At 41.4% G+C, this 12,871-nt stretch overlaps 1 protein-coding gene across 4 annotated transcripts in view; it reads left to right on the forward strand.

The window, feature by feature from the left end:
* SNX9 (sorting nexin 9) overlaps window positions 1–12,871 on the forward strand; it is a 112,624-nt gene that overhangs the window by 94,333 nt on the left and 5,420 nt on the right. For all 4 annotated transcript variants that reach the window (XM_055309589.1, XM_055309590.1, XM_055309588.1 and 1 more), the window contains exons 12-16: window positions 817–920; window positions 4,921–4,998; window positions 9,610–9,686; window positions 10,809–10,898; window positions 12,757–12,871. In XM_055309589.1, coding sequence (XP_055165564.1) covers window positions 817–920; window positions 4,921–4,998; window positions 9,610–9,686; window positions 10,809–10,898; window positions 12,757–12,871 — 464 coding nt within the window. The remainder of the gene's footprint in view (window positions 1–816; window positions 921–4,920; window positions 4,999–9,609; window positions 9,687–10,808; window positions 10,899–12,756) is intronic.

Consider the following 12,871-nt stretch of genomic DNA (forward strand, 5'->3'; position numbering starts at 1 on the left):
GTACTTTTTACATCCTCAAAGAACCAAAGATGTTCAGAATCACTTAACTGGTTGTGTATCTAGGTTACCTTATCTGATTTGTTAAAGTACTTGTTAAAATGAATGAAGAACCACTGGGTACCTCCACTGATAGAATTCCACTCAGATATTCAAGAAATCATGATTTTGTTTACTTCAGAATAATTTTAGTTAAAATTCACAGGGAATTGAAGGAAGAAGGAAAGCAGAGTTAAACATTTAAATGGCAAATTTTTAATTCTTTAAAATTCTGTTGGTTTTTTTTAAGATTTTATTTATTTATTTGAGAGAGAGCAAACATAACCAGAAGGGAGGGGCAGAGGGGGAAGGACAAGCAGACTCCCTGAAACAAGAGATTTGGGATCATGACCTAAACCAAAGGCAGATACTTAATCAGCTGAACCACCGAGGTGCCCCTTGATTCAGATTTCTAAAGAAGGGGCACCTGGCTGACTCAGTCCATTAAGTACCTGTCTTCGGCTCAGGTCATGATCCCAGATCCTGGGATGGCCCTATATCGGGCTCCCTGCCCCATGGGGAGCCTGCTTCTCCCTCTCCCTCTCCTTGCTGCTGTCCCTGCTTCTGTGTTCTTCTCTGTCAAATAAATAAATAAAATCTTAAAATAAAATGAAATAAAAATCTGAATCAAGCCTGGTGAGAGCAACTATTACAATGCAAGAAAACAAATACCCGTGATTATGTTTAGCGTGAGTTGATTTTTCTCCTCCTGCATGTCACACTGTTGGACCATTTGGTAGCAAAGTCAAGGACATGCCTTCTTGTGTTTTTGCCCCACAGAGAACAGAAGTGTGATGCTGTTGGTAAATTCACCAAAGCCATGGACGATGGTGTGAAGGAGCTGCTGACCGTGGGGCAGGAGCACTGGAAGCGGTGCACAGGGCGTAAGTCCATCCTCACGGCAGCTCTGGGCTTTCATGGGTGGCAGTACAGGCTCAGTGCTCTGACCTTTACCACCCCGAGGAGCTGTCAGTCTAGTGAACTCCAGTAATATCATACCTAGAGCCCTTTGGTGAACCTCACTCATCAGCCCTACTTAGCAGAAAGTTGACTCCAACAAAGCCAGTTCAAGAGCTCTCACAAGACACCATGTTCCCTTAAATGCTTTCTAGTTCTTTGGGGTTTATAATCTATGGACAGTTCATCATTTCCGTGTGTTTAGAGAGGACTTGTTATTTTTGATCTCATGATTTCGTGTTCTCATCTTTATCCATTTGGTAAGGTGTTATATACGAAATATTCGTCAACTTACAATGGGGCCGCATCCCTATTAGCCCATCCTAAATAGAAAATATCCTGAGTTGAAAATACATTCACTTTCACCTCACAGCTTAACCTGGCCTATGCCAAACACATTCAGGATGCTGACATCAGCCCGCAGTTGGACAAAACCATCTCCCACAAAGCCGATTTTATAGTGCAGTGTGGAATATCTCCTACTGTAGTGAAAGTGAGAAACAGAATGGCTGTACAGGTGCAAACTGGTTGTCAGCGTGTGGGTCACTTATCCCCGTGGTTGCCAGCTGCCCAGCATCACAGAGACAGTCCCCCCACAGACCTGCACCTGGGGACAAGATCCAAATTCAAAATTCCAAGGACAGTTTCTATTGAATGCCTATTGCTGTGGCACCACCATAAAGTTGGTAAATTGTTAAGTCAGGGGCCATCTGTACTTGCTACAGCCCTAACTTTTAGAAAGACCAGGATAGTTGGCTGTGGAAAACATGAGCTGGGACAGACCAAGAGTAGTGTGAGGAGAGGTGGCACTGCTAGCTGTGGCTTTCTGCCTCTTCTTTCCCTGTCATCAGGGACTTCTTATCCACCCACCACACACACCCCTTCCCTTTGTGTCTACACTATCATTCTCCAGAACTGTGTTTTCCTGTATTCCCTGGCACCATGCAGCCCTTGTGTCACATAGCCCAGGCTAGAAACAGTCCCTGTCGGCTGTGGGGATAACACCTGGTAGCTGTCCCCCCACCTCTGACGCTCTGTGGGCTTCAGAGGCCAGGTCACCGCTGCACAGCATTCACACGGTCTTTGAGGGCCATTGGTGTTCAGAAGTTTCCTCCCCTGCCCACCCATCCTGCCCTTATTGCCAGCCCAGCCTTCCGAGTCTCAGAGGGAAAACTGTGCCCTAGTTAGGGATTGTGCGTGTTATAATCCTAGAGAAAGCAGTGCAGCAAGTCCCTGACTGAGTACCCTAACCTAGTACTGAGGCTAGTAGGCTGGCCATAAGGCTGGTATCTAAGAATTTTCTGGCCTTCACCTTATACACCCTACAAGAGTACTTATATTCAGTTTTGTTATATTCAGTTATATTCAGTTTTGTTTTGTTTTTCTCTTAATAAAAATGGTTTCTGCTTTGAATTATAAAAATAATACATATCCACTTTTAAACTGATGTGCAGCATAGGAAGGAATTTCATGATTTATGAACATTTTTTAACAAGTGATGTTTTTCTTCAAATTTTATTTTTTCCCCTTATTTAGAAGTCAAAAAATAATTTTAATGCATAAGAAACTGAATGTGGAATGACTTGTGGGTGAATTATTAAGATAGCGTAGCCAAGTTAATAGCAATAGTAAGATCTCTCAAATCCAGACCTGAAATCCAAGCCTTATCAGGAGTTGGCAGGCTGTGCCCTGGAGGCCAAATCCGGCCTGCTGCCTATTTTTGTAAAAGTGGAACACAGCCCTGCCCGTTTATGTACGTACTGTCTGTGGCTACTTTCCTGTTACAGTGGTAGACTCAAGTACTTTACACAGAAACCCGTGGCTCCCCAAAGCTTGAAATATTTACTGTCTGGCCCTTTGCAGAGAAAAAAAGGCCCTGTTCACAGTGAATGACCCTGTACCACTCATGTAATATTTTATATCGACAAAAGGCACTTGTAGCAGTTTGCCAGCTGTTCCTGCTCGAGGGGCAGACACTGGGAGTAATAGCAGTTGCTCCTTTCTCATGGCAAAGAAATATGGTGTATCCCAAATATAGCACTAATTAAGCCCGAAATGGCCACGTATACAAATGCATCATTAGAAAACAAACCGACTGGCCGCCTTTGGTCACAGGGTATTAACGAACATAAATGGGAGTGATGCTTCTCTCAAATAGTGGTTTCATTGTAAAATAATTAATTTCAGCTGTAAGCTCTTATGAGGCTGTAAGAATAGCAAATCCTTTAACTCTGTATATTCTTTTAAAGCTATTCCCTATTTTTTAGAAATATTTTTAGTACAAATCTTACAATCAAAATTTTAAGGATCTTGCAAAAATTTGGGTTTAGGATTTCTTTCAGTCCCTAGGGCACCTGGGTGACTCAGTTAGTTGAACGTCCAACTCCTGGTCTCAGCTGGGGTCCTGGTCTTGGGGTTTGGGATTTGAGCCCTGAATTGGGCTCCATATTGGGCATGGAGGCTACTTAAGATTTAAAAAAAAAAAAGTTAAATCCTTTTATGTCTACATCTAGTCACCTTCATACCTTCATGTCCCATGTAACCTACCAGGTCAAATTTATGAAATAGAAGATATTGGTTTAAGGCTGCTCCCTTTTTGAGAGGTGGAGGAGTTTGAAACACTTGGTTTAAGATTTGATGTTAGGATCTTCTTTCTCCTTTTCTCTCAAAATAGAGTTTCTTAAAATTCCTAATCTCTAAAGTGAGAAATCTAGCACATAGTGCTGTCAAGCACATGGCAAATGTCTTTAACCTCATATATAGTTATAAAAGTTAAGCAAGTTATTAAAATTAAGCTAATATACTTTGAATTTGTGTTCCATGATTATTGCAGCTTATAGACCATATTTCAGATTTCTCTGAACTAGACTTTTTTAAAGAAACATTTGAATTTTTCTTCTTTAATACTGTACTAAGTCTTCAAGTGTAAGTAAGGCTTTCTTCTGAAAAGCAATAGATGTATCTAAGGGAACTATTTACAGATGCAAAGAAAATAGCCTAAGATACAGACTCTTTTCTAGAAAGTTCTCCAGAGTGACCCTAGAATGCTAGAATTTTATCACTAGAAGGACCCTCAGAGATTGCTTCATTAATCATATTATACAGATGAGAAAGCCAAAATCCTTCCTCCCTGGTCCTCTTGAGTCCTTCTGCCATATTTTTCTCCACACTTTGTTGCCTTCCACCTTGTTTTGTTTTGTTTTGCAAATAATCATTCATGCATACATAACAGTGGGGAAAGCAAGGTATTTGGAATCACAAGTGCCACATCCACCATTTTATTAGTCATATGACCCTGGACAAGTCAGTTCACTTCTCTGAGCCTTATTTTCCTAACCCATGGAACGGAGATGGTGTATCTGCACCCGGTGGAGGGGTTGTTGTGGTGATTAGATAGGATGGGGTACATGCAAGCACACTGTCAACTAGAAACCATCTTCCGGACGAATTCCCAGTCGCTTCTGTTTCATTCCATGGACAAAGATGTCAGCCAGGGTGGTAACTCATAATAATAGCACCTGCTACTAATTGAACAATTAATTAGTACAAAATTTTTATTGAAAAAAAATTCATTCATTTTGAAAAGCCAATAATTGGGGATCCCTGGGTGGCTCAGCGATTTCGCGCCTGCCTTTGGCCCAGGGCGCAATCCTGGAGTCCCGGGATCGAGTCCTGCGTCGGGCTCCTGGCATGGAGCCAGCTTCTCCCTGTGTCTCTGCCTCTCTCTCTCTCTCTTTCTATCATAAATAAATAAAAATAAATTTAAAAAAAAATAAAAAGCCAATAATTTTATTAAAGAATATAGAATATCTTGAATAACTTCAGATTTCTTTTATGATAAAAGTAATTACTTTTAGGAAATAGTCAGATCCCATTTCTTGTTTTCTCAGAGGACTAGTTAACAATGTATTCCTTTTTCCCTTTCAGCATTACCCAAGGAATATCAGAAGATAGGAAAAGCCTTGCAGAGTTTAGCAACAGTGTTTAGTTCCAGTGGTTATCAAGGTATGCCTGTATTTATTTACCCTTTGGGCCGCTGGTGTCTTGTGCAAAGCAGCCACCCCATTCAGGCTCTTGCATGCAAACAGAAACTCTTCAGCTAAGGACCCTTGTCACTGATACTTAGACTGACTAGACTGTTCCACTCAGGACTTCTGCAACCCCACCTTACTACTTGCGAGAAAAGCAGAGAGGGTGGTTATACTCTGTATTTTATTGCTAGCTTCTTGGTGTTCAGATACTGCTCCTCTGTTTTGCTAGAACAGGCAGCTATGGTAAATAACCCTGTGCCCTTGCTTTCGTCTCTCTGCCAAACTCAGAAGTCAAGTCTTCCTGTTACAAAGGCCATAATTCATCGAGGCCATTTGGAGGAAATGTTTGGACTAAGTAACAAATCCACGTTGCCCTATGTCTCTCTCCATGACCTATCATGATTTTCAGCATATTCCATACTGTATATCTGACCTGTCGAATCTTGAATTCATTGCACTTGTACATTGACAGCACTTGTGAGAACAGGCTGGCTGTTTTCCTTTACATTTTGGTTTACTTTTGCTTAGTTTGCTCTGTGGAGCCAGCAGGTAGGCAATGAAAGCATTTGTCAGGTGAGTGGCACTTACTAAGTTTGAGTGTGTCCAGTCACTTACAGAAGTGGGAGAACCGGTACTTTGGCCATAGTGCTTATTCTGATACCTAGGGGAAACAGGTCTGTGGACGTCAGAGTCTGAGTATTTTCAGGATCAAGAAATCAGTCTCTCACCAGAATGTAAGATGTGGAGCTCCCACATAGGAATATTTCTTTTTGTCCTGACTGAATCGTGTCTTATAATCCCAACTTTTAGATCAGATGGGAGTTTTGAGGATTAATCTGGCGCCCTCATTTTCAAGATGAGGGACATAGAACTGAAAAGATAAGCCTCCCAGCCAGGGTGCCACACAGGATTAATGGAGGGGCCAAGTCTAGGGCCACATCCATTGCTGAGGTGCTGGCAGGACTCTAAGAACACTCTCATCTTGACAGGATGAGAGCTTTTGTTCTGAAGATGCTGGACCCTGATCGTGTCCTTACAGGTCAGAGCTCACCTGAATCTGGGCCTTCCTTAAGCCCCCCCCCACCTCCCCGAGAGCTCTCTGTCCTCCAGCCCTGTCCTCAATTCCCACCATCACCTCTTAGTACTCAAAACCCCTGTGAGAGAACTAGCTCTGCATATGGGGCTCCCCCTGGTTCCAGTCCCTCACACCAGCTTACGTGCATCTGGTAAAAGCAGCGGTGCCTCCCATCCCAGCAAAATTCTTCTCCCTGAGGGAGGCACCTTTTCCCACCCAGCATGCCTCCAGCCTCAGCAGCTTGCCCAGGCTGCAAGGCTCAGCCCTTTCTGCACTGACTTCATTTGGATTTCCACATTCCCACAGTGCTTCAGTGACTGTAAGAAGTATGACGTTTTAGTTTTTTTGGTATTACTGCATTGAGAGCAAGAGCCTTGCCCTTGTCCCCATCCTAACTAGAAATGGAACTGCTCCAAGATTAGATTTTTAAGCCCAACCATGATCCTCCCAGTAGCATGGACCCAGACTTGAGGACTTCATTCGTTGAAGGTCAGATATGAAACTTAAAAATCATTCAGAACTAGACCACAGAATTTGTGAACTGCAATTCATTTGTTCTCCTAGTTGAATGTTAGGAGGGACAAATCACTCTTCACTAAATGTGGTACTCTTAGAGGGTGCAGATAATTGAACCAAAAGTCTTGAAAAGGGATCAGGGCAGTTGGTGATCTGGGAAATGGTTCCTAAAGACATTCTTTAGTAGCTTCACACTGTACATAAATCTTTCCATGTATTTCTCATCCTGTAAATTTAGGAGAATCTGCATACCTTCAAAATGATCAGCTTCTCTCCAGAGTTACATATCTGTATGATTTTGTTCCCAAGCAACCAGGCAGAAAGGTGGGATGGAGGGGCTATGGAGAGCTTAGGGGGATGCCCAGCAGGGTGAGACCCTCCTGGAGGGGAGACAGAGTACAAGATGACCCTTAAGGCCCTGTGCCTTCTCCACAGCACCCACCCGTTGTGATCCCCTCTACACCACGCCTCACAGAAGTGCTGCTTGTTTTCTTAATGTTTTCCCTGCTTAAAACCATCATTCAGTGCATCATCAAATATTCATATTGCAAATGACACTTTGTCAAGTATTAAAAGCACTCTGTGTAATAAGTTTTGTGTGGAATACCATTCAACTTAGTAGAGATCTTGTTTTCAAAGAACTGTTGGAGTCCCCACGGACTAGCTCTCCACCTTTCAGGGCAGATGAAAGTATATAGAGTTGCATACTGTGTCTTACCACATCTTCCTTTGCTTGGACGTACTGGTGTCTTGGAGCAGTGCTGCCCTCTTTGATCTTGCAATAATTTGGATGATTCCAGTTCCTAAGAATATCTCAGATTATGTTAACTATAACCCTCCATGTTCCCTCTGTGAGTACATAAACTCATACTGGAACAACACAGGGACTGTTAGCATGGCCTTCACACAGATCCATGAAGCACTTCCTGTTCTTATGGATTATCATGGAAGCATAATTGACAAAAATATTTAGATGGTTTTCTGTAGTGGAGAAGAAGAATGGGTATAGAAGCTAGACCTGTGGTTTTATCTTGTTTTATAGATTTTACTTTGGAATCATGGGAATGTTTTACATTTATGTTTGTTATTTTACATTTATTATTAGAAAGTAAATTTAAATCAAAACGTAAAAAATCTCTAAAAAGCAAAAGCAAAATAAATCACTTGATACATCAAGATGAAGGCATAACTATGCAGAGAAGAATTATTTCACGTCACCATCAAACATTGTATTTTGATTATGCATCCCTTGTAGTAGATGCCTTAAAGTCTAAAAGACTTCAAAAATCTTTTTTGTTTTCAGTAATCATATAGTTAGCAGTAAAATGTTAATATTGTTATTCTATAACTTCTAAAACTATCTTACATATTTGTAGAGTAAAGCAAATACGTGATATATTACCATTGTTAGGAACTAAGTTTTTTAAATGAAAGAGATAAGGATAAAAATCAAAAGTTTTAAAATACATGAAAAATCCTGAAGTCCTAAATTTGAATTGGAAATACTGATATGAGCTCATGGTTTTCCTCTTTAAAAAAAATACAATTTGCCTTGCTCTGTTCATTGAAAAGGCCTAGAAATATCCAATCCAGTAACGAGAAGCACCTCTAGCGCCACCCACAGGGGCATTGCTAAACACTGTTCCACCCAGATGAACCAGGCTCCAGATGCTGATGTGAAAAGCCTTCCACAGCCAGTAAAGAGAAAATTAAAGCATTAGTGAAAATAATTCTTTCTGTGCAATGAAGCATATCAAATATGTTTAAATCGAGATTTGCGATGATACTTTTTTAAAAAGTTAATCTGTTACCTTTAGGGGGATGGTTAGAGGATCAGCTTATTCTGAAAAACGGTAGAGAGAAAGAAGCATTTAATCTGCTTTTTCTCTTCCAATACCTCAGGGTAATCAGATAGTCAATAAAGGGAAGTTTTTCTTTATAAAAGTGCTTCAGGGCGCCTGGGTGGCTCAGTTAGTTAAACGTCTGCCTTCAACTCAAGTCATGATCCCAGAATCCTGGGATCAAACCCTGTGTCAGGCTCCCTGCTCAGCAGAGAGCCTACTTCTCCCGCTCCCTCTGTTATTACCTCTGCTGTGCTCATTCTCTGTCAAGTAAATAAATAAATAAAATCTTTTTTAAAAAATAGAAATGCTTCAGATCAAGAAGGAGTGATAGAAGTAGAATAGCAACACTTTGCAAACCTTTCCTAAAATGAGAGATTTAGATAGTACAGGAAACAGAGGACTGTATTATCACCACAGACACAGCAAAACCCAGACTGTGGGTACCAAGGCACCTGGTTTCTTCAATACCCCCAAAAAGAAATTTGCAAGAAAAAAGGGAGGAGAAAAAAACCTAAAGACTGAAGAAACACTTCAGCTCTCTACGATGTGGACTTTCTCTGAGTCCTGAAAGCAGCCAGCTTGATTCCAGACTCCAGATACCACTTACTGGATAATTCTATCAGGAGCAGTTACCTTGTCTCCAGTGTTGTGTTGATATTGTCCTTGCTTTTTAAAGAATGCTTATCTTGGGACAGCTTGGGTGGCTCAGTCAGTTAAGCAACTGCCTTCATTCAGTTCAGGTCATGACCCCAGAGTCCCTGCTCAGTGGGGAGTCTGCTTCTCTGCCCACTCCCTGCTCATGCTAGTTCGCGCTCTCTCTCGCGCTCTCTCTCTCTCTCAAATAGGTGAAATCTTAAACAAAACAAAACAGAAAAGAACTTAAAAGAAAGTGTGCTTATCTTTGAGGTCAAATTTATGGGTGCATTGTTACATGGCCAGTGAAAGGGGGACCTCAGGGGTGGACAGTATGGGTGCTGCAGAAAGACTGGCCATGAGTTGTTCACTGGGAAGCCAGGGGATGGGTAGATGGGAACTTGTTACCCTATCCTCTAGTTTTGAAAAGTATAGTGTTTTCTATAATAAGATTTTTAAGTAAAATACGCGAAGGGAAAATACATATGACCACTGATGTAGCTGTAATGATTTCCAGGCGAAACGGATCTCAACGCTGCCATCACTGAAGCAGGAAAGACTTATGAAGAAATTGCTGGTCTTGTGGCAGAGCAGGTATCCACAGAGACCCGTGTAGCTCCAGGGCACAGCAGCTGCTGTCCAATCCACATGTTCTTTCAATGTATTTTAAAACAAACTTTGCCAATAACTCTCCTCTTGTGTTCTCTGTATCTTTTGTTAATTGTATATGGTAATAGTGTTTCTTTGGTTAAGCTAAAGTGATGGATACATTTATTATCAAGAAATCTAAATGAATATCTTCCAGTGTCAATGGCTGGATCCATCCTCAGCCATCAGGGGTTGGAATGTTCTATCAGGAGCACCATTCATATCACCATTTAGACTCTTAGCTTGTCTGAGGCTGCTTTACCCACCTGGTAAACGGAGTTAGTAGAGCCAACTCTGTAAGGTTCTCAGCATTCAGCAGCCACAAAGGAGAAGGCACCAGTGGGGGATTTGGCAGGGAGAAGGTCTTTGATACAGTCACATGGCTTTTACTGAGGCCTTCAGTAGTCCCGATTCCAGTTCTTTTGACAGATAACCAATAAAAAATTCCCTTAAGGGGAATAGACATCTGTGTTGACATTTGTGTCTCAAATCCCTAGATTAAAAGTTTTTCAGACAACTTCTTGAAATACGTATTTGTGCTCATACACCCGTGCACACCCCTTCGTGTTAGTCATTGACTACTGTTCCTTATAGAAAAAGATTAGGTTGTAGAAGTGTATAACATAGCTATTAAAATTATAATTCAGAAAAATTGAAATATTTTAAGTTGCCACTTAAGATGGTTACCAGATCTTTAGTAATAATTTATATTCTCTGCCAAAATTTAAACATTAAGTTATTACATCTTATTTGCTTGTGTATGAGTAATATTAACCAGTTTTTGCCCCCAATACAATTATATTTGGAGCTGCCTCAAAATAACTAATTTTTATCAGCCAGCCTAAAAACGATCTGATGTTTTATGATTTTCTCTCCAATCTACAATTGAGAATGTAGTAGTCTTGGGGCCTGTTTTCTTGCAGGAAAACTAGGCTGATTGCATAGCCCTTGGTATGGTAACTAGTACCCCAGGGGCTTGGCTCATGCAAGTCCTCTGGGCAACTGTTTTCTTGGCCTTGATGGTCTGGATTTCTCTGCCAGGAATAACCACCCTGTGTCTTGTTTTAGCCAAAGAAAGATCTTCATTTCCTCATGGAATGTAATCATGAATATAAAGGCTTCCTTGGCTGCTTCCCTGATATTATCGGCGCCCACAAGGTAACTTGAGCACAGAAGTGCACAGATGACACGGGTGACCTAGGGCTGCCACGCAGTGCCACCTGCATGGCCACCTGCGAGGGCCCTGTTGGTCGGCTTGGCCCCGAGTAAGGAAGAGCTTTCTGAAATCTGCCGGAGCTGCCTGTGGTGTTCAATTAGTGAGGTCCCAGAACACATATAGGCTATGGGTTATCGTTTCTTTGATTCTATAGACAGACTATTTTGAGGGAACAAAAATGTGAAAAATACTCCTTTCTGCCTATACTTAGGTCAGGTATCAAACAAAATAATCATGCTATTTGAAATTCAAAACAAGATTAGGAATACTGCTTCCCTTACTAGTGAGACCTGTGTAAGCTGCTTGGACAAGTCACTAAAGACCCTTCCTTCCCCGTCGAGATGAAGTAAGATATTCTGTCCCTGGGCCTGACGAAGGGTTCCTAATTAAAACTTGAATGGTCAACATCGATTTTATATTTTTGTGCTAATAAGGAAACTATAGAAGTCCCACCATAAAGGTATTTTTTGAACTGAATTTTGAAATATTTTGGGATGTCCTCACTTTTTGATTCTGGTTAGTTTTTCTGTTTCCAACTCATTATTTCAGAATAGGGGCATTTTATCAACTATAGTACTCTGAGATGTTGTAATATACTTAGATTTATTAGGAAAATCTCTGCCAAGGGCTGGTCTGCGGCCCTAACAATTCTGACATGTGGCCATTTTAGCATTCAGCTCAATAATACAAGCCTCAGGAAGGGGTAGTACGGGCAAATAGGAAGCTTTGTGCAACTTCAGATAATTTAATATGAAACTCAGAACATTCTCTTTACCAAGTGGACACTTGGGGGGTGTGTCGGTATTGTGGCTGTTGTGGGTAATGGTAGGAATGCAGTGATCTCTCTGAGATAGTGGTTTCCCCTTCTTCAGCTATGTACCCAGAAATGCAATTGCTAGGGGAATAGATCTTAAATGTTCTCGTCACAAGGGGAAAAACAAACTTGTAACTCTGTGAGGTGATGGATGTTAACCGTTACTGTGGTCATCATCCTGCAGTGTACACAGACCTCAGATGGTTATGTTGTACTGTCGTACACCTTCAACTCTTACCTTGCTGTCTGTGAATTACATCAACAAAACTGGCGGGGGTGGAGAGGGATAGGGAATAAAATAAACATAATAAAACTAAAAGTCTTAGTTAAAAAAACATCTCAGAAGAGTTAGCTTGTTGTAGGGATTTATGCCAGCAGTTAGAGTTTTGGGCATGGAGCCTGATTTATGCACGAGTAGAAAGTTTTTCTTCCCAGGCAGCTCTAATGAGCACTGTGATGATCCTGGAGTGGGAAACGTTTGGCAGCTTTTACCACGACTTCTGAGTATCAACTTGGAATTGATGCAGTGCTCCTTACAGACCTGGAGCAAAGCTGACAATTCACACGCCCAGGCACCCACAGACAGCGTGCCCCCACCGATAGAGACAAAGAGGGCCCCGGCACACACACTGGGCTGCCGCTCATCCACTTTCTAAACTCCGGTGCCTGTTTCTGTCTCATGTGCTACTCTTGTCCTGGCACAGGCTCACAGAGATTACAGAAATAGATTGCTGTTTGGTTTTCCTTCTGTTGTAGCCTAAAACTGTCCATTTTAGCTTAGTTCTGTTTTTTAAGAATAGCAACCTTTTTGCTTCCAAGTGACTTGCAGGAAGTTATACTTAGGTGCTTTTCTATGTTCTAATTTTGTGGGGAGATTTTTTTATTCAGTAGCCAGTCATAGAATATGTCGGCATTGTTGCATTTTAAATTAATGACTAATCTTTTGAGCACTGTTTTATTGACACTGTTGCATTTGTATTTCACAGGGAGCAATAGAAAAAGTGAAAGAAAGTGATAAACTGGTTGCAACTAGTAAAATCACCCCCCAGGACAAACAGAACATGGTGAAGCGGGTTGGCACTATGTCTTATGCGTTGCAAG

The sequence above is a fragment of the Nyctereutes procyonoides genome, unplaced genomic scaffold (genome assembly GCF_905146905.1).
Source record: "Nyctereutes procyonoides isolate TBG_1078 unplaced genomic scaffold, NYPRO_anot_genome, whole genome shotgun sequence".
NCBI lineage: Eukaryota > Metazoa > Chordata > Mammalia > Carnivora > Canidae > Nyctereutes > Nyctereutes procyonoides.